The sequence below is a fragment of the Vulpes vulpes genome, chromosome 10 (genome assembly GCF_048418805.1).
Source record: "Vulpes vulpes isolate BD-2025 chromosome 10, VulVul3, whole genome shotgun sequence".
Taxonomy (NCBI): Eukaryota; Metazoa; Chordata; class Mammalia; order Carnivora; family Canidae; genus Vulpes; species Vulpes vulpes.
The window spans coordinates 25,673,633-25,701,500 of NC_132789.1; the positions used below are offsets into that span (position 1 = coordinate 25,673,633).

At 41.1% G+C, this 27,868-nt stretch overlaps 1 protein-coding gene across 13 annotated transcripts in view; it reads right to left on the reverse strand.

The window, feature by feature from the left end:
* Positions 1 to 3,285: 3,285 nt before the first annotated feature.
* The window catches only part of PRR14L (proline rich 14 like), a 57,798-nt gene continuing 33,215 nt past the window's right edge, over positions 3,286 to 27,868 (reverse strand). For 5 of the 13 annotated variants that reach the window (XM_072723291.1, XM_072723292.1, XM_072723297.1 and 2 more), the window contains 6 exons: positions 21,050 to 26,231; positions 16,899 to 16,970; positions 15,838 to 16,009; positions 15,167 to 15,273; positions 8,275 to 8,346; positions 3,286 to 7,720 (listed from right to left, as the gene is read on the reverse strand). In XM_072723291.1, coding sequence (XP_072579392.1) covers positions 7,441 to 7,720; positions 8,275 to 8,346; positions 15,167 to 15,273; positions 15,838 to 16,009; positions 16,899 to 16,970; positions 21,050 to 26,231 — 5,885 coding nt within the window. In that variant the 3' untranslated portion in view covers positions 3,286 to 7,440. Of the gene's footprint in view, positions 7,721 to 8,274; positions 8,347 to 15,166; positions 15,274 to 15,837; positions 16,010 to 16,898; positions 16,971 to 21,049; positions 27,510 to 27,868 lie in introns of all 13 variants that reach the window. The other 8 variants (XM_072723294.1, XM_072723295.1, XM_072723303.1 and 5 more) reach the window with 2 other exon arrangements.

Below are 27,868 nucleotides of genomic sequence, written 5' to 3' on the forward strand. Positions count from 1 at the left end.
AAAAGTTTCAAGGCAAGAGGCAGCTTGGAGGATCTGGGAAACTAAAAAGAAATTCAGGGTGGTGGTGTTTCAGAGGGAAATGAGGCTGGAGAGGAAGCTGTGGGCAGAAATGTTGGGTTTGGTAACAGTCTCATGGTCAGGAGTAGACTTGGGCTTTAAGCCTGGTTCCTTATCTACAAAATGGGGATTAAAATTATCTACTTTGAAAAAAAAAAAAAAAAAAAAGATCTACTTTGGAATACCTTGGTGGCTCAGTCGGTTGGGTGTCTGCCTTTGGCTTAAGTCATGATCCTGAGGTCCTGGGATTGAGTTCTGCATCAGGCTCCCTGCTCAGTGGGGATCCTGCTTCTCCCTCTGCCCCCTGCTTGTGCTCTCTTAAATAAATAAATCTTAAAAAAAACAAAAAACAAAAAACAAAAACGATCTACTTCAAGATGCTCTGAGAATTCAAGGAGGTAATATGCCCAAAATGCTTGGGCCTTGGGCAGGGCTCAGTGAATGTTAGTTACTATCTTTATTTGGGGGTAAGGAGAAAGCCATGGAGGGATTTTAAGAGGTGGTTTTGACAAGTGCGAAATTGTGTTTTACAAAGACCTCTTAGGCAGGCAGCAGTAGGGGAAGGCAGCCCAACTCATCAACTGCTGCAATGCTTTGGGATATTTGCCTCTATGCGTGCACTATTTCAGGGACCATTTCACCATCTTCAAGAGTCTGAGATTAAAAACGCAAAAGGGAGAAAAGTTCCCCAGAAATTGCTATGCATGGGAGTCTCTGCCTTCCAGCACCCCACACTTAAGTCCTTGGGCCAGAGATGCAGGCTCCAGGTTGGGGTGTATGTACCACCCCCCAGGTATGTGACTCCACTGCCTGCCGCCTCGGTTCTGGGTAATTCCTCAACCGACCCTTCCCACCTGTGAGCTACAGCCAATCAGAAGACACGAGGCCAGCTGTGGGTGTGACTTGCAGCCAGAGCTGGGTGGAGCGGGGCCTGAGGAGACTAGTTCTTCCTCCTGTGGCTGGGCAGCTGCTGGCCACATCCTTTGAAGAGTAATTGAAAAGAGAATATCAGGGCCTTCACATATTCAGTCAGGGAGTTTAAGAGGACTTCACCAGGTCTGTGCAGCAACAAGTTCTGTGAAAACAGCCATTTGTTCACCTGTGTTTACACAGCTCCTATCAAACATATGAGGCACTGTTTTAGGTGCTTCAGGAGCCAGGAGAGCCCAGAGGGAATAAAAGTCCTTGACCTCAAGGACCTTACATTACAGTGATGAAAATGTACAAAGTGGTAGTAAGTGCTGTAAAATATAAAGTATCACAAGGGTGATGTAGAATGGGAGGGCATACCCCATTAGGAAAGGTGATCTGGGAAAGCAAAGATCTAAGAGGACATGTGGAAATGTGGGACAACATTCTGGAGACTGGAGGCAGCAAATCAAGTGAAATGTATCATAAGGTGGGAGCATGCGTGGTCTGTCCTAGGAACTGCAAAGGGCCTGTAAGTTTTTATTCAGATTGCTTCTAACTCCTCAGTGAAAAGGGAGAAGACATTGAAAGTTTGAGATGTTATAACTCACCTATGACCTTGGAAGTTGCTTAAATATTAGGAATTTTCTAGAACACTTCTCAAGCAAAGTCCCAGAGGAACTGCAGAGATGAGGTCCCATCACTGCAAGAAGGCAGGACGCCACAGAGGATTCTTAAAGCTGCGTGGACCAGTCCTCTTATTCTCAGGAGGCCCTATCAACCCAAGATTCTAATGGGAGATGCTAAAGAAAGAACACTTAATAGATGATTAGCTTCTCCCTTCTAAACAAAGAAAATGTGTAGGAGAGTACGCTTCCCAAGTAGCTGTGAAACCTAACAGAAGCACAGCTGTGAGGCAGACTGCTCTCCAAATGTAAAAGACTACATGGGCGGAATTCTGTGTCGTAGAAACCCAAGATTTGGAAAAAGCCAAGAAGGGACACTGGGCATGGCTTTTCCTTTGGACAGAGGAAGAACACCCTCAGAAATCATGCTTCTTTCTGGGACAAGTCAGTGTGGTGTTAGCCATGTTTTCAGTCATTCATTAGTTGCCAGTGGCTAAAGAGAGAGCTGAGAATGGACTCACAGCCTAACTCACGCATAGCTAGGATGTGATACAAGGCAAGATCTTTTTTTTACAGTTAATGTACTTATTTATATTCTCTCCCTTGTAGTCTCATTAACAAGTCAAACTCTTATTCCAAATAGGTTAATATTTGAAACATATTTTTAAAAGATTTTATTTTTTCATGAGACACACACACACACACAGAAGGCAGAGACACAGGCAGAGGGAGAAGCAGGCTCCACACAGGGAGCCTGATGCGGGACTTGATCCCAGGACTCCAGGATCATGCCCTGAGCCAAAGGCAGGTGCTAAACCACTGAGCCACCCAGGGACCCCCTGAAACATACTTTGACTTGAATTTATAACTGCTTTCTTCCTCCTCTGCCAAATGAGAAAGTTAATGGGCACTATTTAAAAATCACACCTCAAATACTTGCTCAGGTACCCTACCCCACTTAAGTGGGTATGACTCGGATCTAAATGACTCAGTGTTCTCAAATACCAAATTCTCTCACATGAGATGATTTGCTACCACTGAGTAAATTTTATTTAAGATTTATTTATTTTAGGGAGAAAGAGAGCGAGTGCGAGGAGGAAGGGGCAGAGGCAGACGGAAGCAGACCTGCTGAGCATGGAGCCCCACACACGGTTTGATCCCACAACCCCAAGATCATGACCTGAGCCAAAACCAAGAGTCGGACACTCTACCAACTGTGTCACCCAGGCATCCCCATTGCGTAAAATTTTAAAGGTTCACTGCAGGCTCAGAAGGTCACCCAGAGGTGGAATCTTATGCATGTTCTGAGCACAGGACAGTCTTCAGAAAATGGTGAAACCTCACGACATTATAGGTAAAATTTTAACTTATTACCAAGCTACTAGAATAATGGGGGTGCTTGGCTGGCTCAGCCTGTGACTCTTGATCTTGGGGTTTTAAGTTCAAGCCCTGTCTTGGGTGTAGAAATTACTTAAAAATCTTTTTAAAAAACATTTTTATTTATTAATTTTGAGAGAGAGCAAGTGAGCAGAGAGGCAGAGGGAGAGAGAGAATCTCACGTTGAGCACGGAGCTCCATGTGGGGCTCAATCTCACAACCCTGAGATCACAACCTGAGCCGAAATGAAGAGTCACACTTAACTGGCTGAGCTACCCAGGTGCCCCCCTTTTAAGAATAACAGTCTTGAGAATTATTTGAAAGATTTTCAAAAAAAAAATTTATTTTCATAAATTAACACACAGAACAGTGGGAATTTTAGAGTCACAAACTACCAAACAGAAAAGGAACTGCAGGGGCATCATGTATGCCAATGTTACCAAAAATGTACAAATTTCACTGAACTATTGACCATGATAATATATAAACACTTCAGGCAGCTATTTACTGGCCCAGACCAGCCCAAGGAGATGCTGAGGCCTCTCGCCAAGAATTCAAATCCAATTCAGCACCAGGGAGGGGCTCATGAAGACACACAAAGAACAAGCATCAAATCTGAGAATATGCTCTGCTAGATGGTGGGCTATATGGGGACCCTCACTTTATAATCAAATTGGCATCTGCTGCTCAATTTGTGGTTAGATGATAATATAAAACTTTGATTTTTGTAAAAGTAAGCCTTCCTCTGCAGCCAGCTTTTTACATTAGAAGTGCAGTTGTGGTCAGGAGCCCTTCCCTTGCATGAACCTGGGAAGGCTACTCCATACCTCTGGCCAATTTAGACTTTGGATACAGCCACCCACAATGTGGTATTTAAGAGGTCCTTTCCATGATACCAGGAGAAAAGCTTCCAGAAAAAACAAAACAAAACAAAACAAGGGAATTAAAGAAAGCACCAACTGCATACTTCTCCCTCAGGTGATGGGAGAAAAGCATCATTGACTAAAGTTGGTCTTTCGCGGATCTTAATGTACATGGTATTAGGAGATGGAATCCCACCCTGGGGATGAAGCACTGGCTGTGCGTTCCATTAGGCTGCACCAAAGCCCTGGCTCTGCTGCCCCCGTTCTGCACACTCCACACTGCTCTGGGTCTGGTGGGCAGGGAGTGAGCCCTGGGGGGGAAGGATCATGCCCAGATGGTAGGATCTGGAATTTACCTCAGGCTGGCTCTGGTGCCCAACGCAAAAGACCCTTTCAGGCAAAACTGTGACAAAGTGTCATGATTTTCACAGCTCTTAAAGGAGCACTGAGTTTTGGGATTCACAGCATGAGTTTCTAAGCTCTTCAGGCTCCAAGTAAGGCAAACGCTACATGTCTTTCCACTGTACCTCCCTCAGCTGTAGCTCTTAGAGTAAGGTCAGTAAGAAAAAGTGGACATAATCTGCTTTAGGGGGTTGAGGTACATTTAAACTAATGGAAAAATGAAACTGGAAAGGTGACCAAAAGAGGAGAGATGGGAAAAGGGGGTGGAGAGCAGATGAAGGGCAAATGTAGCTACAAACTGAAATATGAAAAAAACCCACAAACCCATAGTTGAAGTTTCAGTGAAAAGCTGATGGGCAGAACCCTGATTGGACCTGAGATTTCTCCTCTCTTTCCCATAGTAAAAACACTACACCTCTGGAGTTGAGTCACAGCTGAGTAAATCATAGTTAATTTTAACTTCCCACCGCTTGGGGTGGGAAGTCCTCATACTCAGAAATTGTACCAGCCCCCAACCCAGAAGTAGACCTCCTGTAGCTCTGGGCAGGTGCTGTGCCAGCAGCCGACTAACACCTCCCATAGTGGGCAGCTTCCACAGGCTCCGAGGACCACAGATAGCGTTGCAGCTGGCCAGGCCAATGAAGAAAATGGATGCTAAGACAGGTGTGGCTGAGCGCGACTAGAACTTGAGGTTTCGACTTCAGGTAAGCAATTTCAAGTTTGCAGTGGGGGCCCCTTCTTAACTTTGGAGCAGGGGAAGGCCCCTAGTCAGAGGGCAGGGCAAGAATTTCAAGGAGAGGCAGGGCTGCCTCAGAGCTACTTCTGAGTGCCAGGACCAGGAGAGAGGCCCAGGCCTCTACTTCCTCCATCCCTCCAATGTTCCAAATCACTGCTCCTGGTTCTTGCAAGTGCCATGCCTATAAAGGGCAAACTTGAAATTGTATCTCTATAACAGTGGTGATGCCAAAGTTGTGCCCACTCAACTTCAGTATGCTGGATGACATGGCTGCCACACTGTTGACTTGTCTACACTGGCAACGGAGCTGGCAAGTAGGGCTCTGTTGATTTGGTTGGGAGTTTGCAAGCTGTCCAGCAGCACTCCCTAAAAACGTGTCGGAGGGTGCAATGGATTATTAATCCCACTTCCTTAGGCAAAAAGACAGAGAGAAGCATTTAGTGTCTGAGGACCCTGTCCCAGGAAGGGAGAGGTACTGAGGTGAAACACAGGTCGGGTCTATACAGTCTGGGCAAAGCGGATGTAGAACGATGGAATCTGGTTCACATCATTTGGAGCCAGTACAGAAATGTGGCTCTCTTCTAATGCTATTTGGCCATGGCCTTAGAAGCCTCCGTGGGTCACCAGGTGTGTACTTCACTTACTAAATGCTATGTCTGAGGCAGTGGGCCTAGAAGACAGATGTGGCACTTTTTTTTTCCTTGCTCTTGTCAGTTCTTCTGCTCCAGTGCGGCATAGACTGTCAACCTGCAAAGGAAAGGCACATAGAACCCCCCCGCCCCCACCCCATCTCCCCACCCACTCACAAATGGGGAGACAAAGGAACCCTAAGAGACACACTCTAGGACGGCACCACTCACTCTTCTCTAACAGACTGGCTTTGAAAATATCTCTGGAGTTCTGACAGTCCCCATGGGTGGATGCTTCCCAGCAGCAGCTCCTAGGAGAATGGGAAGAGGTGACCAGTGTCCTGAGGCTGGATGTAGCATCCCACTCACCAGCCAAGGAATGTTAATTCTCTGAATTTTTGTTTTGAAAGCAAGAGAGAAAGAAAGCTAAAACACAAGGGAAGGAGCTGGAGGGAAGCAGGGCAAGGGCACACAGGAGTTAAGTGGAAAAGGAATGACACATCTGGGTCTGGCTGACCCACACAGCATCCCTCTGCCCAGACTCCCACAGGCGCAGATGAAGGAACTCCGCTAACTCTGGCACTCTACAAAACTTCCAGTAGGTTTGACATAGGAGCCCCAAATATGATGGCGTCCTCAGAGAGGGCTGGCTGTGGAACTTCACGATCCCACTGCAAGGCTGCATTACTGGGTCTGAGCCACATCCTGTCTCACTCCTCACTCTTGAAGCAAGTTGCTCTGACAGCTGCAAACACTCTGGGTTGGCCTTTATCACCGCCTGAGCTGTGGTACCCAACACTGTTATACTACCACTTCAGATAAAAAAACCCTTTAAGACCACACCCAACATTCATATTTTTTAAATGATTGGGAGGAAAATCTGCTCTTACTTCCATTATTAAAATAAACATATCTACTTAGCAAGAATGAGAACCCAGATGAAAAAATACTCCCTCTAATGAGTTACACCAGAAGGTGAAGATGGGGAAGTGGCGCTTGAAACACATGATGGGAAAATGTCTCTTCATCGTCCCATACCATGCACTGATATACTGGGTCAAATGCCTGTCATATATTCAGAAGACATCTATTGTCTTTCTCCTTAATGTCTTAAAAATTTTTCTTTTGAAATCACATTTAAAGGCTCCAAACATGCAGCAATAAAAAATTAAAAAAAAAAAAAAAAGGAAATAAAACAAATGAAAATAACACCACAACATTAAAAAGTGCAACTTACTTCAAATGGGGCCTGGACGGGCTCCTCTGGCACTAGTGACCCACAGTCACAAAGGGGAGAAAATGATGGGAAAAAGCCACACACACACACACACACACACACACACACAGTTCTGGACAGACGGACTCAAAGGATTAGGAAACAACAGCTCATCTTTCCTCAACTACTGAAATGAGCCGGTGAGACCACACAAGACAGGACGCCAGGTCCCCCTCCCTAGGCCACGTCTCTAAATAATCTTGGTCTAGCACCACCGTAAACAACGCAGAACTTTCACACGGACGTGCAAATGCTGTGAGTCCTTGGAATCCTAGTGTTACTGAAGGTGTGCTGTGTCCTCCTCCTGTGGATGGCAAGTGGGGGGAGGAGGCCAGATGTCATTCAGGACCATTTCCAGGAGAAAGGGAGCATTCCTGAGGTTCAATACTCAGCAGTAGAAGTAGAGGACCCTCCTTCACCATTTCCTAAAAAGGTTGCACCTTAAAATAGGTAAAAATCCATGGACTGCATTTTGAGTAGTTTGGGTGGTAGGGCAAAATTAGGCAACCTCTTCCAAGGAGCCTGGAAAATCTAAAATTGAGACCCTCCCTAACTGAATTGCTTCTCAACAATCAGATGATCGCTCCTGCTCCTCCTCTTCCTTGGCAAAAAAGGTCTCCAATTCCATTAGTTTCTGTATCAACAGAGCATCCAGCTCTCGACTCTGCAGAGCCGCCTTCTGGGCCCTGGTAAAGCTGCCTGCCACCTTGATCTTACCACGAGCTCTCCTCTTTCGTGGGACTGTAAAATCCTGAAATTCTAGAACTCGTTTTCTCTTCTGTTGACTGATTGAGATTAGGGTACCATTTCGTTCCTTGGGTTCCTCAAAGATGGTCTCCAAACACCTGAGGGTGGAGCACAAAAAAGAATCAACACACTGACTCACATGGTCCATCTCCCGGGCCACCAATCCTTTAGGTCAACCTGAAGGGGCTATAACAACTGACGACTACTTACTCAACTGTTTCCTCTGGCCAGTATCTATCTTTTTAGTATGAAAAAGAAATATTTATAGATACGTAACATATGAACACAGTGAAAAAACTGCAACTGGACAAGTCTGAACTGAATTGAGACTTAAAGAATGAAATTCATCTGTATTTGGGTTTGGAATTGTACCTGAAGATTGACAATTATTAGTCCTGAAGAAGACAGTGGACATATTTGCTAAAAACATTAAGTACAAACTGAAATAAGACGTTTTCTGTACCTACCTAACTCAACACATGTTCCTGTCCCATCCTACCACTAGCCCCAGTTCAAATGCTAGGAAATAATATCAATTTGTGTTATTTCCAATAATTAAACATAAAATCCTTTCTGAAGTAAAAGGATTGGAAGTTGACATCCATCACTGCAGAAGCCTTCCTAGCCTATCAGTTCCTATTTATGAACCCACCTGTTTGCAGGAGGAGACTTATAATTCTTGTTGGTATAGATTTCTTCTAAACTAAATTCCTTTTTCTTTAACCTGAAAAGAGAACAGAATAAATTCTTAATGACTTTTTTTTTTTTTTTTTTTAGATTTTATATATTTACGAGAGAGTGTAAGCACAAGCAGGGGGAGAAGCAGACTCCCTGCTGATCAGGGAGCCTGACACAGGGCTTGATCTCAGGACTTGGAGATCATGATCTGAGCCAAAGGCTGATGCTTAACCAACTGAGCCACCCAGGTGGCCTTCTCCATGCTCTCTTAAGAGAGCTAAGACTGCCTTCCCAACTTGATGGGCTCGTTTCATTTTTCAGCCGTTCTGTAATGAATTTTAGATGTGTCTCAGGTACACAACACATACTGAATTTTCTTTCTAGGCTGCCAATTTTCAGCTTTATGAAATTTAGTCCATTTATACTTACTGGCAATGATATAACTTTATTTATATCTATTACCATATTTTACAGCTTTTTTTTAGTCCTACCTTTTCACTATTTTTCTTCTCCTTAACTGACTGCTTGCTTTCTCTCTTTTATCCTCCCCTTTAATGGGTTGGAAATCATATACTCCCCTTTTAGTGATTGGTAAGAATTTTATAAGTATATTTAAGTTGGAAACTGAAGCGCATCAATATTTTTACTCTTCCCCCAAAAACAGGTCCCTGGAACTCTGAATTCCCAATCAATATCATCTCAATTTATATGTTACTAGTGTTCTATTTTGTCTTTTTTTGAAAAAATATATTTGGTGATATTAAATATATAATACATATTTTATATATTATATAATATATAAATGGCTTGGTGAAGAAACCAAGCCATTTGACCTGTGACTTCCCCAGGCTAGACTTTTTTGATTACACCCACATAGTATCATTTAACTTGTTCCTCTGACTCAAACATATAGGAAATTCTATTGGTTTTTTTCCTACAGATTGACAATTAGGTATAGAGGCATAATTAGATTTAGGTGTTTTGATAGGAAGATTTTTAGATGATGGTGTATACTTTCATCATGAGGATACCTGTCTTCTTGTAATATTAATAGCCACTGAAGAACGCTGACTATATTTATTACTCCTTTAGGGTCATACATGGTGATAGTCTATAACTCCTTAGGTAGAATTCTTCTAAATTGAACCTTCATGCTAATGAATTACTTGGTAATCCTGAGGTACAATTTGCACAGGAAAAACAGATCATGCTTGGTTTTTTCCCTTTATTTACTGATTTCCAAAATTAATTAATTGGTTCTCTAATCTCATCCAAATATGACCAATGGATTGTTTTAAAAGTGTCATTATAAACTATTGTATTTAAACATATTTCTTGTGCTTCAATCTACTGCCGTTATTATTCCTTTTGATGCTCTGTTTCATCTGTGGCCAGTGAGAGTTCCAAATTGGTTCCTGAGTCTAGTAGTCTTTGAGAGCTTTAGCACTTTCTGGTAAGACAAGATGTTCTATATTCAGCTTTTTTTTTTTTTTAAAGATTTTATTTATTTATTTAAGAAAGAGATAGAACAGAGGGAAAGAAACTAAAATATGATGCCAGAGTTAACTGACACGCTCTGGGATGCCTAGGTGGCTCAGCGGTTGAATGTCTGCCTTCAGCCCAGGGCGTGATCCTAGAGTCCCAGGATTGAGTCCCACATGGCGCTCCCTGCATGGAGCCTGTTTCTCTCTCTGCCTATGTCTCTGCCTCTCTGTGTCTCTCATGAATAAATAAAATCTTAAAAAAAATTTTTTTTTTTTTAAACTGACATGCTCTGCAGACTTTATCTGAATGAGACAGGCTTAAAATACAGAAACTTGGGGGATCCCTGGGTGGTTAAGAGGTTTAGTGCCTGCCTTCGGCCCAGGGCATGATCCTGGAGTCCTGGGATGGAGTCCCACATCAGGCTCCCTGCATGGAGCCTGCTTCTCCCTCTGCCTGTGTCTCTGCCTCTCTCTCTCTCTCTCATGAATAAATAAATAAAATCTTAAAAAAAAAACAAAAACAGAAACTTTGTGGTGATTTGCTCTTTTATAATAGTTAATATAAAAGTTATGCTCTCTGAAAATAAGTTTCTACTGAGATAAGTGTGGTGACCTGAAGCTATTATCTTCCACGTAGTAGCAAAAATGAATAAACAACAAATACATTGAATATACTCATAAACAAATGAATAAAGAGGTGAATTTTATGCTCTATGAACCAAGACTCCTCAAAGACTGATTAAAGGTTTACAGCAGGAAATGTACAAAATGAGTAGGGATACCGGGATGGCTAAGTTGGTTAAGCGTCTGATTCTTGATTTCTGCTCAGGTCATCATCTCAGGGTTGTGAACTCAAGCCCCACATTGGGCTCCATGCTCAGCAGAGTCTGCTTGTTCCTCTCCCTCTTTAATTTTCTCTTGTCAATTTGTAGAACCCTGGTGTGTTCATCTGCATGCACATGTGTGTATGTATGTAAATCAGCCTTTTGAGATAGGAGTTTGTGGTTTCTTAAAATTTTACTGTTTTTCTGCTTTATTGGCATAAAACTGACAAAACTCTAAGATATTTAAGTGCACATCTTGAGGATTTGTTACATACATACACTGTGAAAGGACTCCTCCTGTCTGGTCAATTATAATTTTTTAAAAGTATTTATTTCACATAAAGTATGAATGGTAGAAGGAGAGGGAGAGAATCTTAAAATCCCTGCTGTGCGTGGAGCTGGACATGGGGCTCAATCTCAGGACCCCAAGATCATGACCTGACCCAAAATCAGGAGTCGGATGCTTAACCAACTGAGCCACCCAAGTACCCCCAAGTTGTGTTTTGACTTTGTTTATGGTGTCTTTATTTTTTCTAGCAGAAGTACTAGATTTTTATGAAATATATTTTCAGACTTTCATCTTATGGCAATGGATTTTGTATTCTAGTTAGCCACTCCAGTTAGAAATTTCCTATGGTCAGGGGCATCTGGCTGGCTCAGTCAGTGAAGCATGCAACTCTTGATCTTAGAGTCGTGAGTTCAAGCTCCATGTTGAGGGCAGAGTTTACAAAAAAAAAAGTTCCTATGGTTTCCTCAACTATTTCTTTTTCTTTCTTTTTTTAAAAGATTTTATTTATTTATTCATCAGAGACAGAGAGAGAGAAAGAGAGGGAGAGAGAGGCAGAGACACAGGCAGAGGGAGAAGCAGGCTCCATGCAGGGAGCCCGACATGAGACTCAACTCCGGGTCTCCAGGATCACGCCCTGGGCTGAAGGTGGCGCTAAACCACTGAGCCAACTGGGCTGCCCTCCGCAACTATTTCTATGGTCTGATTTGTTTCCACCTAATTCTGATTTATTTGGAATTTCTTTTGGTAAAAGGCCTAAAATACAGATCCAACTTTCATTACTCTCATTTTTTGTTTTGTTAAAGATTTTATTTTTACATAATCTTTACATCTAACACAGGGCTTGAACTTACAACCCCAATTTCAGAGATCAAGAGTCACATGCTCTATCCACTAAGCCAGCCAGGCGGCCCCCAATTTTCTTACTCTTAAAATGGTTACCCAGTTGCCCCAACAGCTCTTTACTGACTAGTCCATCTTTTTATCATTGATTGGAGGGGACACCTTTGTCACACACTAAATTTCCCTATGTATTTGTGTCTATTACTGGCCTTTCTCTTTTACTTTACCAATTTGTATGTTTATGCTCTGGTACTACACTTTTCTATTTACTGAGACTTTACAATATACTGTAGTATCTCTTAGGATTAGTACCTCTCTTATTTCACTCCTTTTCTGAAATTTTCCCCCATCATTGGTGCATGTTTGTTGGGATGTTAAGGAGGGCTAAGCCTAGCTATGTGGACAGAGCATGCAGTCCCTCAGTGCTCTGGCAACCCTAGCCTGGTGATCATGTCACATGTTTCCTGACATACATGGCACTCTAGGCCATAACCTTGTATCCCAGCTTCCTAAGGACTGTTTCCTGTGGCCCTCCTGAAAGAAATATCACATGCTCCAGGCCTTACATCCACAGTAGCACCCCCACTCCCTTGCCTGCCTGTCTCTCAGCTCGTCTGCACCAAAGTGGTTGCTATTTCCTGCTTGCCTAGCTCTAGCCTTTGCAACCCAGCCATCCAATGGGGCTTGAGTTCACAACCCTGAGATGATGACCTGAGCAGAAATCAAGAATCAGACGCTTAACCAACTTAGCCATCCCGGTATCCCTACTCATTTTGTACATTTCCTGCTGTAAACCTTTAATCAGTCTTTGAGGAGTCTTGGTTCATAGAGCATAAAATTCACCTCTTTATTCATTTGTTTATGAGTATATTCAATGTATTTGTTGTTTATTCATTTTTGCTACTACGTGGAAGATAATAGCTTCAGGTCACCACACTTATCTCAGTAGAAACTTATTTTCAGAGAGCATAACTTTTATATTAACTATTATAAAAGAGCAAATCACCACAAAGTTTCTGTATTTTAAGCCTGTCTCATTCAGATAAAGTCTGCAGAGCATGTCAGTTTAAAAAAAAACCCACAGACAACAATTTTAAGTAATTTCCTCCAGTTAGGGAATAAACTTTTATTTATTTATTTTTAAAGATTTATTTATTTATTCATGAGAGACAGAGAGAGAGCGAGGCACAGATCCAGGCAGAGAGAGTAAGCAGGTTCCATGCAGGCAGCCTCACATGGGACTTGATCCCAGGTCTCCAGGATCACACCCTAGGCCGAAGGGTGCTAAACCGCTGAGCCACCCGGGCTGCCCAGGAATAAACTTTTAACAAATCACATAAAGAAATACTTAATCCAATTATTTAATCCTCATCTTACTTTGGTTTATAAAATGTTATAACTTCTACTCCTGTTAACAGCAAAAATTACATGATATTGCCATGCAAATTGGTTTCATAATACATATTTATCTACATTAAACATTGAAGCAATTCTAAGATTTACATACATACTAGATTTATTTGATTTTTTGCATGACTCTTAATTGTTCCTAAAAGTCCAATAACATTGTTTCATTCCTGTATGCATACACATTTACTGAAGTATTTTCATGATTTCTACCATACTTCTCCCTTCCTAGTTTATTATTCTAGCTACACATTACATTGGTTTATTACAAATCCAATAATGAGAAACAGCATTACCATGTTGTTTTAATAAAGCAGTATTAAAATAAATTAATATTTGTTACATATGATTTTATTTTTTTATTATTTTTTTAATAAAGGAGGTTTTATTTATTGATTTTTAAGATTTTATTTATTTATTTATTCATGAGAGACAAGAGAAAGAGAGAGAGGCAGAGACCCAGGCAGAGGGAGAAGCAGGCTCCATGCAGGGAGCCCGACATGGGACTTGATCCCAGGACTCCAGGATCAAACCTGGGCTGAAGGCGGCGCCAAACCGCTGAGCCACCCGGGGTTCCCCAGATCAGCATACAAATTATTGGGCATCTGACACTTACTGGTCAGATCTTGTTGGTATGTTGCTCATAAATTGAGATACTCACTGCTTCAATGCCTGGTAACAGAACTTATGTAAGTCAACACTTTTCAATCCTTTGCTTTCAAAAAAAATTAGGTGACAATCATTAAGTATAATTTAATATAACAGACCACTCTGTGCTTTTTTTGGCATATTACTTGAAAAAAGTTCAAATGATTGAATGTCATTACTATATTAAAACTCTCTCTACTCCCAAGTACTTACTTATATTAAAAACGTTTTATCTACATATATATGCAAGGTAGAATACATTTAATTCTGAATCCTATTTCATTCTAGCAATAAGTACCATTCAACCTAGGATATCTGAAGTATTTAAAAATTTTTCTTGTAAAGACATATGGTAGGATGATCAATAAAAGAATTGTAAAATAAAAATATACTAAGACAAAAATTATGTGGGAAAATGGAATGTCAATTATGATCATAGTAATAGGTAATTAAGGCACTTGTGTTGTGTGAAGCAATGTAATACACATTTTTTCCTCAACTGGACTGTACAGCAATCTTAAGTGTTGGGAATTCTTACTACACTTTACAGACATGCTCTTGAGGCTCAAAAATGTTCAATAACTTACCCTGGGGCTACTTCAGGGTCCACTATTAGGCTTCTATTTGTCAATAAGAAATGAAGGAATGAAATCCACCACAAGAAAACATAACTCTGGAGATCTGGAGACTTTTTTATAAAATGTTTCTATTTTTATAGGGCGTCTGTGTAATATATAGTACATCAAATACATAATTTGGTAACTTGATTTTTCTTTCCACTTCCCTTTGTAAGGTTAGTAATTATCTAACCTTATAAAAAATATATGTTTAGAAACCAAGTTTTTAAAGGCCATGATATAGACCACAGCATGGATTGGGCATTTTCCTTAAAAGAAAAAAAAAAAAACAGCTTCTTCCCCTCATGACATTTATGTCTCTTGTCAATTCTGCACGCAGAATGCTGTAAGCATGGGCTATGGGGTTGGGTAAAACCTGTGAGAGAGAGAAACCACCTGAGCTATGACCAATGCCATGGCCTACCACAGGTGTCTTAACCACTGGGCCTCAGCAACCTCATCTAAACCTAAGGCTGACAATGGTGCTGACCTCCCAGCACAATTGGGAGACAAAAAGACTATGTACGCAAAGGGACAGCACAATATCTGGCATAGTAAGTTTGATTAAAGTGATTGAGAATGCATCACAATATCCCTGGCATGTAAATCTCTGGTCACATTACCAATTAATTCTTTTGGATAAATTCCTAGAACTATAATAAATAGCTCAGAATATATGACCATTTAAAAGGTCATTATATTCTACCAAATGATTTTCAAAAAAAGTGACCCTATGTGTATTTGAGAAGGAGCTCACCTTTTGGGTCGAGGAAGGCCCATGGGGGTAAGGTTAGGGTCTGGCTTAGGAATGGTTTTCCGGATACGAATCTGTGAGACTTTCTTTGGCCTCTTCTCTGGCTCAGCCTATTTTTAAGGGTTAAGAAGAAGATGGTAAAGTTATAAGACATTTTAAATACATAAAGTTCCTTGTCTTAACACGCTAATATTGTGCTTTCTCAGCTTATAGATGACTCTAATGTGTAGTTTATGACAAAGTTCTACATATTCCTGCTGACAGCAACCATTCCCTTTATATTATTAGAAGAGAATCGTACATTCAACTCAGATAGTGAGATTAGTAATATGAAAGCCTATTAACTGTTGGAGACAGAGATTGCAAAATTGAAAAATACCATTGTTCACTCATCTTTGAATGCATGAAGCAGATCTTTGGTCCAACTCTCTAAATACTATTAAATGCTATCATCATGAAAAAAGGATCTAGAAAACGATGTAGATTATGAGACCCAGAGTAGCTTTCAGTGGCCAAGCAGAAAAACTCCTGCCTTGGCAATCTCCAGCACTCAACTAAAGCTAAGGTGATAAGCAAAGACACTCACGGGCCTGTGTGCACCCATCATGTGATCTGTGGTCCTCAATGGACACTTCTAGTGCTGCCCCAACTCTATACCAGCACTTTACATTTACCTTCTTCTGTTCTGGAGGGCTGCTCTGTGGATGGGGGCATGCTGCTGCCACACTATCCAGCTCATCAAATTCAGGAACCTGGAACTCGGAGGCTGAAAGCAGGAGCTTGCTGACAGCTGAATCTGTTACCAAGCAAGACTTTGGTACCAAGGCAGGGAACGGAGGCTCTAGTCTAGCACCATGGAAAGAAAAACAGAGAAAGAAAATATGATACAGGTTTCACTTTCTACCTTGGCACATCCAACTTCTTAATATTAGACTAAGGTTGAAGATCTTCCCTTTTCCTAGCAATGACATTTCAAGTCAATCTGTTCTCTAGTTACTTCTGGACACAGCCTGTGTCTATATACGAAAATTACAAGGATGTGGTCAATCCATTTCTCATTGGTGTAGAGCAATTTTATAAAGAAAAATGTAAAAAGGTACAGACTTTTGGAGGAAAAAGGCATTTAGTAAAATGAACAAATGGACTGCTCAGATGAGATCAATCCCATTAAGGCAATGAAGCTGGCTCTATGAGCAAGAAATAGCTTGAGAGGGAACCGGTGGTACAATGAGCTGGCTAGTGATTTTGATTTTTTTTCAATAAACGATATTGATTACACATCCTTAGTTGCTACTTAGAATAAAACACATCTGAATCTTGGATCAGGTTTATTTTTATTTATGTATTTATGTATTTATTTATTTATTTATTTTTATTATTTATTTATGATAGTCACAGAGAGAGAGAGAGAGAGAGGCAGAGACACAGGCAGAGGGAGAAGCAGGCTCCATGCACCGGGAGCCCGATGTGGGATTCGATCCCGGGTCTCCAGGATCGCGCCCTGGGCCAAAGGCAGGCGCTGAATCTTGGATCAGGTTTAGAAGGAGAACAAAGTGTCAGAATCATGCTGTCCTTGACCCATGCCATCCGATAGCACGCCCGCTCAGGTGCTGTGTTTGCTTGTACATTCACTTCTTTCACGCATGTGTGCGTGCGCGCACACACACACACACACACACACACACACACACACACATTGCAAGCCCTTATGTACCAGGTGCTGCTGGAGACTTACCTCATCTCATTGCCACTGGTGTTGTAAGTAGCTTCCAGGCCTGGAAGAGGCACATATGGTAACATGGTGTGGCTGGAGTGAAGCAAAAGTATGAAAGCAACAGGTTAGGGCAATGGAACAATGGGAAAGTTTTGATGCCACTGCAGGTACTCAAAGGTTTTAATACCATTGATGGCACATGATATTCGATTAGACCTTAGAAAGACAAGAAATGTCAGTCACTCAGAAAGAAGAACTTTGCCTTACCCAATCACAGAATTACATTTACGTGCCCATCACTGGAATGGAGAGAGGCTGATGGGAAGCTTATTTTCTAATATGTAGAGAAAGTAGAGAAATAAAGAGAGGGTAGTAAAAGAAAGGAGGAGAACAGGGAAGCATGGGTTGCTCAGCGGTTTAGCACTGCCTTCAGCCCAGCGCCTGATCCTGAAGACCCGGGATCAGGTCCCATGTCAGGCTCCCTGCATAGAGCCTGCTTCTCCCTCTGCCTGTGTCTCTGGCCTCTCTCTCTCTCTCTCTCTCTATCTCTGTGTATCTCACGAATAAATAAATAAAATCTTAAAAAAAAAAAAAAGGAGGGAACAAGAATGATTTTGAGTCTTATATCTTCTAATCAGGTTGCTGAATATAAAAAAAAACTTACATATAAAAAATCTTGCATTATTCATTTCTATGTTAATGCCATTAAAATAATATCTAATTTCCATACCCTTAGAGAAGACTATGAAGAAATCTTATTTCCTTTACAGCCAAGTTCCACACAAAACATGGTTATGGGGGCATCTGGGTGGCTCAGCATGTTGAGCGTCTGCTTTGGCTCAGGTTGTGATCCCAGGGTCCTGGGACCAAGCCCCACATCGAGCCCCACATCAAGCTCCCTGCTCAGCAGGGATCCTGCTTCTCCCTCTTCCTCTCCAGCTCCCCCTGCTTGTGCTATCTCACACTCTATCAAATAAATAAATAAATCTAAATAAATAAATAAATAAATAAACAAACAAACATGGTTATATAGGAGAAAAACCATTATCAGGGTTAGCTCCTTTATAATTAAGCTTTTATTTTTATAGATGATGGAATGGTATTCATCACTTATAGATACATCAATATGATAGTGGAGAGCTTTTTGTGCCTCTCAAAGTAAAACCCTATCAGTTTCTACTGAATTTGGAACACAGTACAGGCTTAATTAATGAGGCATATATATAAGAACCATAATACAATCCATCTCCTCTTATAAGTAGATTTGCTCAATGTCTAGAAAACATAGGTAATTCAGATTTTTAGAATGTTTAGCACTAATTCAGGATTCCCTGATGGGAACTCAAAGGAAAGAGGCAGGGTATATATTCTTGAAAAGGATTTGACCAAATCAGAAATCAAGGAGACCCTGATTAGCTGAAACACTAATCTGATCTGGGTTAGAAAAACCCATGTGCCTCAGGCTCATCATCTATAAAAACAGCAAAAAAGAGGCCCATTCAACCTATATTAGAGATTGCTGAAGGTTCAAATAAGAAAACCCTTGCTTGCCTCAGTCAGAAAAGTACAGGCAACTCTTGATCTTGGGGTCATGAGTTCAAGCCTTACATCAAGTATGGATTAAATAAAATAAAATAAAAAATAAAACTTAAAAAAAAATCCTATGGAAACAATAAATTAACATTTGTTAAGTCCTGCTTTCTTGGGCTACCCAATTTATCATGCTTAATATTTCTAAGTATGTTTAGAAAAAGATCAAACTTCTAAACTCAAAGCCAAGGCGTATGATGTTAAGGCACTTCTAGAGCTAACAAGAAGGAAATATTCCTCAACGTGCCCCCCCTCTGACATTCCACTTGAATTAAAATAAATAAAACAAAATAAAATGTTGGACATAGGAAGGAAAGGAGAGACAAAATATTCTACACTAGGAAACAGCAGTTAGGAGAGAAAAGTTCTGGATGGAGAAAAAAGGCCAAAAAGCCACACATCTTCAGAGGGTACAGTAAAGAATGAGCCTATATTCTAACCTCAGGCATGAACACAGGGTAGAGAAGGTAACACGATTTAAAGTGTCTGCATGTCAGACACTGAGCAAAGTGTGATTATGAGATTATAGAGGCATACTGACAAATTAGACAAAATAAAAGCAGTATACGACCATTCAAAACAATTTCACTAATTCCAGTGTATTTTTTGTAGCTGCATTGTAAGAATATCTATTACCTAACTATAGGACAAGTACTTATAAGGCATTCATCTTTCAATTTCAATCAGCCACATTCAGGTTCTGGGGTGTTTTTCTGAAACCTTTTTTATTTAGTTTTCTGCTAAGATGCTCAGGGAACTTTGTAGTATGCACCAGAGTTTTAGTGACACAGAATGATTCTGGATAAGAGATTGTACAGTTACACAAAGAACAAGGTCTCTCTCAGGCTATTTGTAATTTTAAGGCTTTGCTGGTATTGAATTTTTAAACTGTAGCAATGATGAGGGCCAATTAAAGTTTTTTAGTTTCTGCTTTTTTATCAGGGTCTTATTTCCAATAAGGAGGTAAAATGAAAGGTGCCTAGGTGGCTCAGTCAGTTAAGTGGTCCATTCTCTATCTTGGCTCAGGTCATGACCTTAGGGTTGTGGAATCCAGCCCCATGTGGGTACCGTGCTCAGTGGGGAGTCTGCTTGAGATTCTCTTTCCATCTCCCCTTGCCTCTCCCCCTGTTCTCTCTAATAAATAAGTCTTTCTTTTTTTTTAAAGATTGTATTTATTTATTCATGAGAGACAGAGAGAGAGAGAGAGAGAGAGAGAGGCAGAGACACAGCCAGAGACAGAGAAGCAGGCTCCATGCAGGGAGCCCAATATGGAACTCGATCCTGGGACTCCAGGATCATGCCCTGGGCCAAAGGCAGGAGCTAAACAGCTGAGCCACCCAGACATCCCAATAATGAAGTCTTAAAAAAAAAAAAAAAAAAAGTAAAATGATATTGGTGAAATTATTTTTATGTTTTAAAAGATTTTATCTATCTATCTATCTATCTATCTATCTATCTATCTATCTAAGACAGACAGAGAGAGAGAGAGAGGCAGAGACACAGGCAGAGGGAGAAGCAGGCTCCATGCAGAAGCCCAATGTGGGACTTGATCCCGGGACTCCAGGATCACACCCTGGGCTGAAGGCAGGTGCTAAACCACTGAGCCACCCAGGGATCCCGGTGAAATTATTATTTTTTAAAGATTTTATTTATTTATTCATGAGAGATACACACACACAGAGGCAGAGACACAGGCAGAGAGAGAGGCAGGCCAGGCTCCATGCAGAGAGCCTGACGTGGAACTCGATCCCTGGTCTCCAGGATCAGGCCCTGGGCTGAAGGTGGCGCTAAACCACTGAGCCACCTGGGCTGCCCTCGGTGAAATTATTTTTAACTATTCTAAGTGGTCAAACCACTCTTCTCCAGTTCACTTAAAATTCTAGCAACTGTACAACTATAGTATGTAAATGTCAATTTTTAAAAGATTTTTATTTACTTATTCATGAGACATACAGAGAGACATTCAGAGACATACAGAGGCTCTCCTACAGGGAGCCTGATGCTGGACCCAATCCCAGGACTCCAGGATCACCACCTGAGCCGAAGGCAGATGCTCAACCACTGAGCCACCCAGGCGTCCCTAAATGTCAATCTTTGAAGCCTCTCTGCTCCAGAGAGAAATCCAGAGGTTCATGAAGTAGATTTGGTGATACCTACATAATTGTTTATTTACTTAAGTATTTACTCTGTATCTTTTATACATCAAACACCAAATTAGTGCTGTGTAATATTTTGTCAATAAGATATAGTTACAAGCCATTGTTTGTCACTATAAGTCTTTAACATGTAATGGTGTTTGTTTTTTACAAGGCGGGGACAAGGGTGGAAAAGAGATTCGAAAGATTTGACAGTTTGCAGAAGAATGACATGGATACAACAAAAAATGTAAAAATACAGAGGGAGATCCTGCAGGAAAATTAAAGAGGTCTACACTTAAGACTTATGGATATATTTTCTCAGCAGAGATTTAAGGTAAACAGAAAACGCAGACACAAAATCTCTAAAGAGCCTTGCATTCTAGTCCTCAACTCTCCCCAGAGGTAGAAGCAAACATGGGACATTTGAAAAGAAGATGGATTTACCTGCTTATGGTGCTTAGAGCTGGCTGCCGCTTGCTGTGAGCGGAATGAAGAGTAGAGATTTCGAAGGGGCAGGCAGAAGGCCCATGCTGGCTCCAAATGGATAGCACTCGGCCCACCGAGTAGGGAAGAGAACAGAAGACCTTGTCTGCTATGGAGGCTGGAGATCTTAACCCTTTTAAGCCCTGTGTAAACTGGGTCATGAAGAACCTCTGCATGGTAGGCATGTGACTGGAGAAGCTCCGTTTTTTTGTCCAGATTCGGTAACATCCAGGAGAACAAAGTGCTAGCAGTGTGTGAAGGCCAAGGACAGAGCAGCCTGCTCTGGTCTGAACTATGGCAGTGCCTCCATAGTCCTGAAGAGGACCTGAAGGCTGTGAAGGAGCCTGGGCACCTGCCTGACCACGGAGGCCAGTGTCTTCCCTGAATGTGGCCATCCCAGGGCAACTGTGAGACAAGAAGAAAGAAAAGGTCCACTTGGGAGGCTGAGACAGGCACCTGGGGGCCTCTCCTAAGGCGAGCCTGGCTGGAGCACAGTGCTCAGGAAAAGTCCTCGGAGACTCGGTCATGCACTCAGAGCCCGATTTCATGTGAAACGATACCGGGAAAATTTCAGAACCAAACAGCAGTGACGGCACCTTGTTGCTCAAATCTATGAAGCTCATTTTGATGGCTTCAAGCGAATAAAGTGTCAAGGGCTTACTGTTAAGCCTCTTGTCCCATCCACTAGCTGCCAAATATGGATTCAGCTGCATTAGATTGTATGAAAATCCATCCAGAAGTCTTTTGTATCTGTGCTGCTTATAGCTTTTAGTCACTGGAAGAAGTTCAGAGGAACACAGCCGATATCTTAGTTTCTGGGTCTTTGTGGCTGGGACCAGTTTGGAGGCAAGAATGGACAGCTTGTTGAGTAAGGCTGATTCTTTGGTAGGCTTCCTAACATTCAGGCTCCTCAAGGGATGGCACGGAGACGCCTTCTGCTTTGGTATGTGGCTCAATAAGCTTCTGGTTGGTACTGTTTCGGGTTCCAACTGTGCGGGTGCAGGCACAGCACGTGAACTGAGAAACCTGTGTGCTTTTGTGGGGATGGTTTCAGAGGAAATCTTTAAAATGGCCGAACTCCTGATTTTACTTATTTTTTTTCCCAGGTTGATTTGCTCCTGACAGGAAACTTTCTTACATGTTCGATGGGGCTGCTTCTTTGAGGGAAGCACTCTCTTCTGATGTGAAATGTTTCCAAAGGCACCATGTATTTCATCACACCCAGCACAGTTGGGGTCTTGTGCTTTCTGAGGGGCACCATGAAGGCAAGGACCTGTGCACGACTCCATGTCCTTTTTAAATGGACGACATAAGCTTCCCTCCTCTGGATCTTCCAACTTCTGAAACTGTACAGTAGTAGTGTACAGCTTTGCTAGGGGGATTTCCTTCATCATGGTGGACTCACTTTTGCAATGCTTAGCTTGGTTCTTCTCTTGCAACTCATCTGACATCATATTAGATGAGGTGCATTGTTTTGGTATCTTGTGTGCTTCTTTTTGATGTATATGTTCTTCATTCTGCAACATGTAGTCCAAAGACCCCTGCCTTTGCTGCTCTGCAACATCACCAAGAATCCTCTGGGATTTCAAGTGGGTCTGAGAAATCTCTCTTCCTTTGTTACCATGACCAGCTTCTCTGGTAATCATCTCCTCAGACTCTTCCATGACAGTTAAATGACCCAGGGGTGCCCTCTGATGTTCTTCAGTTTTTTTGCCTTTCAACTGAGTTTCTGTTTCCACTGTCAGAGGCAAATTTTGCACACCGATGTCTATTCTGACTTTTTCATTAGAATTACTCCCATCCCCTGGTGCTCCTTCCTTTGTCTCAAGCAGGACTGTGCGGTGCTCTATGCTTTCACAAAGCATTTCTTCTGGTTTAAAAATATTTTCCAGGTCAGTTTCCTCACTATTAACATTCCTTTCTGAATTTTTGTGAGAAGACAGATACAAAGGCATTATCTCAGTGGTTTGCAGGCTCCCTGTGGAAATAGGGTTCTCATCTGGGCATTGAGAAGGCAGTAACTGTTTCAAGGAAACTCCAAAGGTATTTTCCTCCTTGTCAAACTCAGAATTTATTTCTGGTCTTGATCCTTCAATCGTTCCTTGTGTTTCTCTACGGGATGCTTCTTTAAGTTGCTTTTTATGATGAATATAATCTAAGGATACATTTACTCTATCCAATGTTCTTAAATTTGGTTCATGATCTGCAATAGACTCTATGTCATGTGCACAAGAGTCTGGACACACTTCCATTTCACAATCTTTTAATGATCTGTATACTTTCTCTACACATGATTTTTTAATTTCCAGAGGCTCCCCTTTAGAGGAAGCAGCATCTGGAAAATCTGAGTCCTGGCCAATCATTCTGATAAATGCAGCATTTAGTTCTCCTCTTTGAGATGGAGTACTCACTGAGGTTTCCTGTAATGTCAGTCTGTCTTGCCTTGTACCACCGTCAAGAATACTAGATGCTCTTAAGTCCAACACACCTTCTGGAGACATATTACTACAATTCGTGTAGATGATGTCTACCATGCCATCTGTGGATGCCTCACAACCAGAAGTACATTCAGAGTCTCCTTTCAAACAGCCTTTCTTTGAACTACCACTGGACAATGGGTTGTTACTGTCTGAACCAACTAGCAGTTCATTTTGGTTGTGGCTTATCTCTCTGTAAAGTTCTGTGACAGTCTCTCTTTTGTCACCACCTAGTATCTCCTTAGCTGGTTTATCTTCACTTCCGCATTCATCTGGTCTGTTTTGGTTAACCTGGCAGTCAAGGACTTCATCTGCTTTCTGATCAAGAGTTTCAAATGCTTGGCTCAAGTTTTTGAAACTGGGAAACATAATACTAGGAGACTGGTCCAACAATTTTTCAGGGCTTGGAATGTTTGCAAATAAGTTTAGTTCTGGTGTGGCACAGTCAGAGACATTATACTTGCAAAACACAGTCTCTTTAGGTACATCCTGTTCCTTTCCTTCTAGCCTTTCCTCACTGAGCTGGGTGTGATCGGTGGTGGGAATGGTCTTGTCAGAAGCTTCACCATTTAACACGTCTGCTGCCATTTCATTTCTCATCTTATTTTCTGGGAGGCTGCCTCTAGTTTCTCCCCTAGCAAGTTCACTGTCCTCCAACGTGTAACTCACTTTATGGGTGCTACTTTCTGTGGAGTCTTCTCTTCCTTGGGAATGGCGATTGCTGTGCTGAAATGCATCTTCACACGTAGTCATCAAAGAGTTCTCAACGTTTGGGATGATTCTGCTGGACTCAAAAGTAGCACAAGCAGAACACATGCTCTTTTCTTGTGCATTTTTACTTACATAATGACAGCTAGAGAGATCCTGAGATTGAGCACTTTGACATTCCATAGCAGAGACCTCTTGAAGCAAGCCTGCTGCTTCTTTCTTACTTGAGAGAAGTCTGGAATGTAGATCTACTATTCCAGAATCAGCCATTTCTTTCTTTGTTTCTAGGCTTCCTGTTTTGATGCTTAAGGTAGGGTTGCTTGAAGAGGCACCACAGGTTTTGTCACCTGATGGAGAGATGTCTTTCATTTTTGTCTTCATGGAAATGGTTTGGGTATCAGCAATGACATCTACTCCATCCTCTAATGGAGGGTGATGGCTCTGTTGGGAATCCTCGCTTGTTACTAAAGGCATCTCTTTATTAGCTGGCAACTTCAAGTGGTCTTGAGAATTAAGGGGCACTTGATTTAAAACACATTCACTTTCTATTTTGTTTACAACCAGTTCATTGGTGCAAGGAAGTTCATTCATCTCATAGGCAATGTTCCGTTCACCTAAATGTGAACTATCATCCTGGGCAGTCTGTATAGCTTGTTCTAACTCAGGTCTAAAATCAAATTCTAGGGATGGTGGTAACTGAGCAACATCTTTCTTGGGTTTTGATACCTCATTCATAAGACTTATCTGGTCCTCATGCATTAAACTCACAAGGGATTTTCTTTCAGTCAGAAATTCATTGTATAAAACTTCATTTAACTGGGTGTCATCTTCCAGATTTCTCTTGGAGCAGAATGAATTAGAGTCTTTACTATAAATCTTTTCAGTTACCATATTGGGCTCTATAGTGGTTGTCTGTTCTGGCTCTTCAATCTGCATTGAGGAGGAAAAACTGCTCTCTTCAGTGTGTCTGTCTGAATGGCTCATACCAGTAGAAGTTTCTCTATGGTCCTCATGGTTTGTCAAACCACCCTGAATGTCTAACGTGTTTTTCAGATCATTTTTTTTAAACATTACTTCTGTGGCTTCAGTGAACAATTGGGGCATTGAAGAACTAGAGCTGTCTGTATGGATACTGCCTTGAATGCAACAGTTACCATGGATATTCTCTTTGGAGGAGGCAACAGTCTCTTTTTCACCAGAACGATGACCACTAGCATCCTCTCTTGGTTGCCTGGCATTACCAAGAAAGAGTTCTCCTCTTTCACTCCTGCGGTTCAAAAACTGCTCATTTTCTTTTCTAGTAGCTATGTTCTTGCTTTGATCATCCCCATCAAAACAGAAATTGTCTGTCTTCTCAGCAGATCCCTTCAGCAAGCCATCACCTTCAAAACCACATGTTTCTAAGGATGGTGTTCTGGATTCTGGACCAGACAAACTTGATGAGAAATATGAAATGTCAGAGTTTTCTTCTAAGGGTTCTATAACAATTACATTTCTTGTGGCTTTGGGACTGCCATGGGCAGAAATGTGTTTTTCATTATGGTGGCTGTGAATCTGTTGGTGATTGTCATCTGCTTCACAGACAAGGTTTAACTTACACACCTCTTCCTTCCCATTGTCCACTTTGGAAATGGCACTGCTCCCTGGTAACAATGACAACCAAGAAGGACAAGTTTTTAATTCTTCACATTCTTTTTCTTTAGAAGTTGCTTCTGTTATTCCAGGGTCCACAAAGGTTAAAGGCTCTAGGGAAACTAATGTGCTGGTTTCTGAAACCTCACCACTGGTCATGATTTTGTCTATCTCTGGGTATTCGCTGAACCCAGATGAGAGATCTTTACTCACATTGCCATTCTTGTGTCCTTCATTATAATCCGTCTTAGTCCCATTGACCTTCATACCTTGTACTTCTTCAGTAGATTTTAGCAGAGTTCCAGTTGTAAGTTGTACATTTTCTTCTGCCCAAAAGAAATAAATCCAAATTAGTACACAATCATAAAAAAAAATCATGTGCTACACTTTAATGAATTTAATCATGTGACGAACAGCAACAAAAAAGAGCTAACTCAAAAAGCGAATTGCAACTTAAAAGTTAGTGCACTGTACCATTGGTTTTGTTCTTTTATGCAAAACATGATACCTCTGTACTAAAGTGTAGTTGGTACAAACAGCTAATTTTGAACAACTGCCTTTCTTTAAGTGTTACCTATTTAAATGTACTTACTTAACTGGACAATTGAATATGGAGATATACATGTAATCCAGAGTCTTAAGAAGCTTCCATTCTAAAACATTAATAAAACAGATCCACAATACAACCCTTATAAGTTAGTCATAAATAAGTTATCTCTTTAAAAAGAACAATTTTACACAAAACCTATACAAAAGAGATAAATGTGGACAGTGAATATTTGTTTTGAAACAAATTACTTGTAGTAACTACTTCCCTAAAAGACCAGCCATAAGCTAATAATTATGATGCTGAGTGACAGATATATGTAGGTTTAGTACACTTTCTACTTTTTAATAAATTTAAATTTTCTACTATGAAACATTAAAAAACAAAAAATCTTTTTAAGCAGAATGTAAATGCAATTCATAAAGAAGTTTTACTGTACAGCGTCTCTTGAAATCCTAGGTAAAAGATGAAGTATAAAGAAGCTCCCTAAACTTGTTAATCTACAGAAAGTATTTTTATCCTTGCTCTTTTTGGAAAACACCAAGCTATATATATGCATATGTGTATATGTATATTTGGATGCCTACACACATGTAACAAATACCTGCACTAAACAGATAAAGCTAAATGTAAATCAACCTAAACATCTAATTCTCACTAGAATATAAATTCCATGAGGGTAAGGATCATGATTGTCTTGATCTTTCTCCTTCCCTACTGCCCAGCATAAAACCCAGTACAAAATAGCACTCAACCAATGCTATCAATAGTGTTTTCTTAGAGCTTCTCTACCCATGTCTCAACTGGTACTAAGAGTAGCAATTCTGAGAGAAAAGAATGGCAACGCTGAAGGCAGGTGGGCTCTGTGATAGCACTTACCTCTCTGAGTAAGTTTCAGTTTCCGCCTTTGAAAAAGATGGTATGAAGTACACTTACCTCAGTGCTACTTTGAGGATTAAATTAAATAATATATGTAAGACACCACCTGGTACAGTGCCTGCCATTTAAAGAAAAAGTGCTTTTCCTTTGCTCTGCTTTCTTTCTTATCTTACTGGACCTGAGAACAGTTAAAATGATAAACTTAATAACTATGCTAGGATAGGACACAGTGTTTAAAAATATCTAGAGTCAACAAATACTAGATGGATCAATGTGTACTGGATTCCTCAAGCTTGCACAGATTTCAATTATTGACATAAGGCAGCTCGAAATCCTAATGCCCCACACAGTACATATCTTTTTGAAATTAGCTTACTTTCCACATCATAGCAGACAATTCTATCCCATTCACAAATTTCTAAGCGCATTTAACCCAAATGGTTTAGTGAATCTTTTCACTGTACGCTATGGCATTCATTAAGCCATTCCTGTAAATTCTGGCCCTTTCCATTCTATTGCAGCACCATCCTAGTTGAA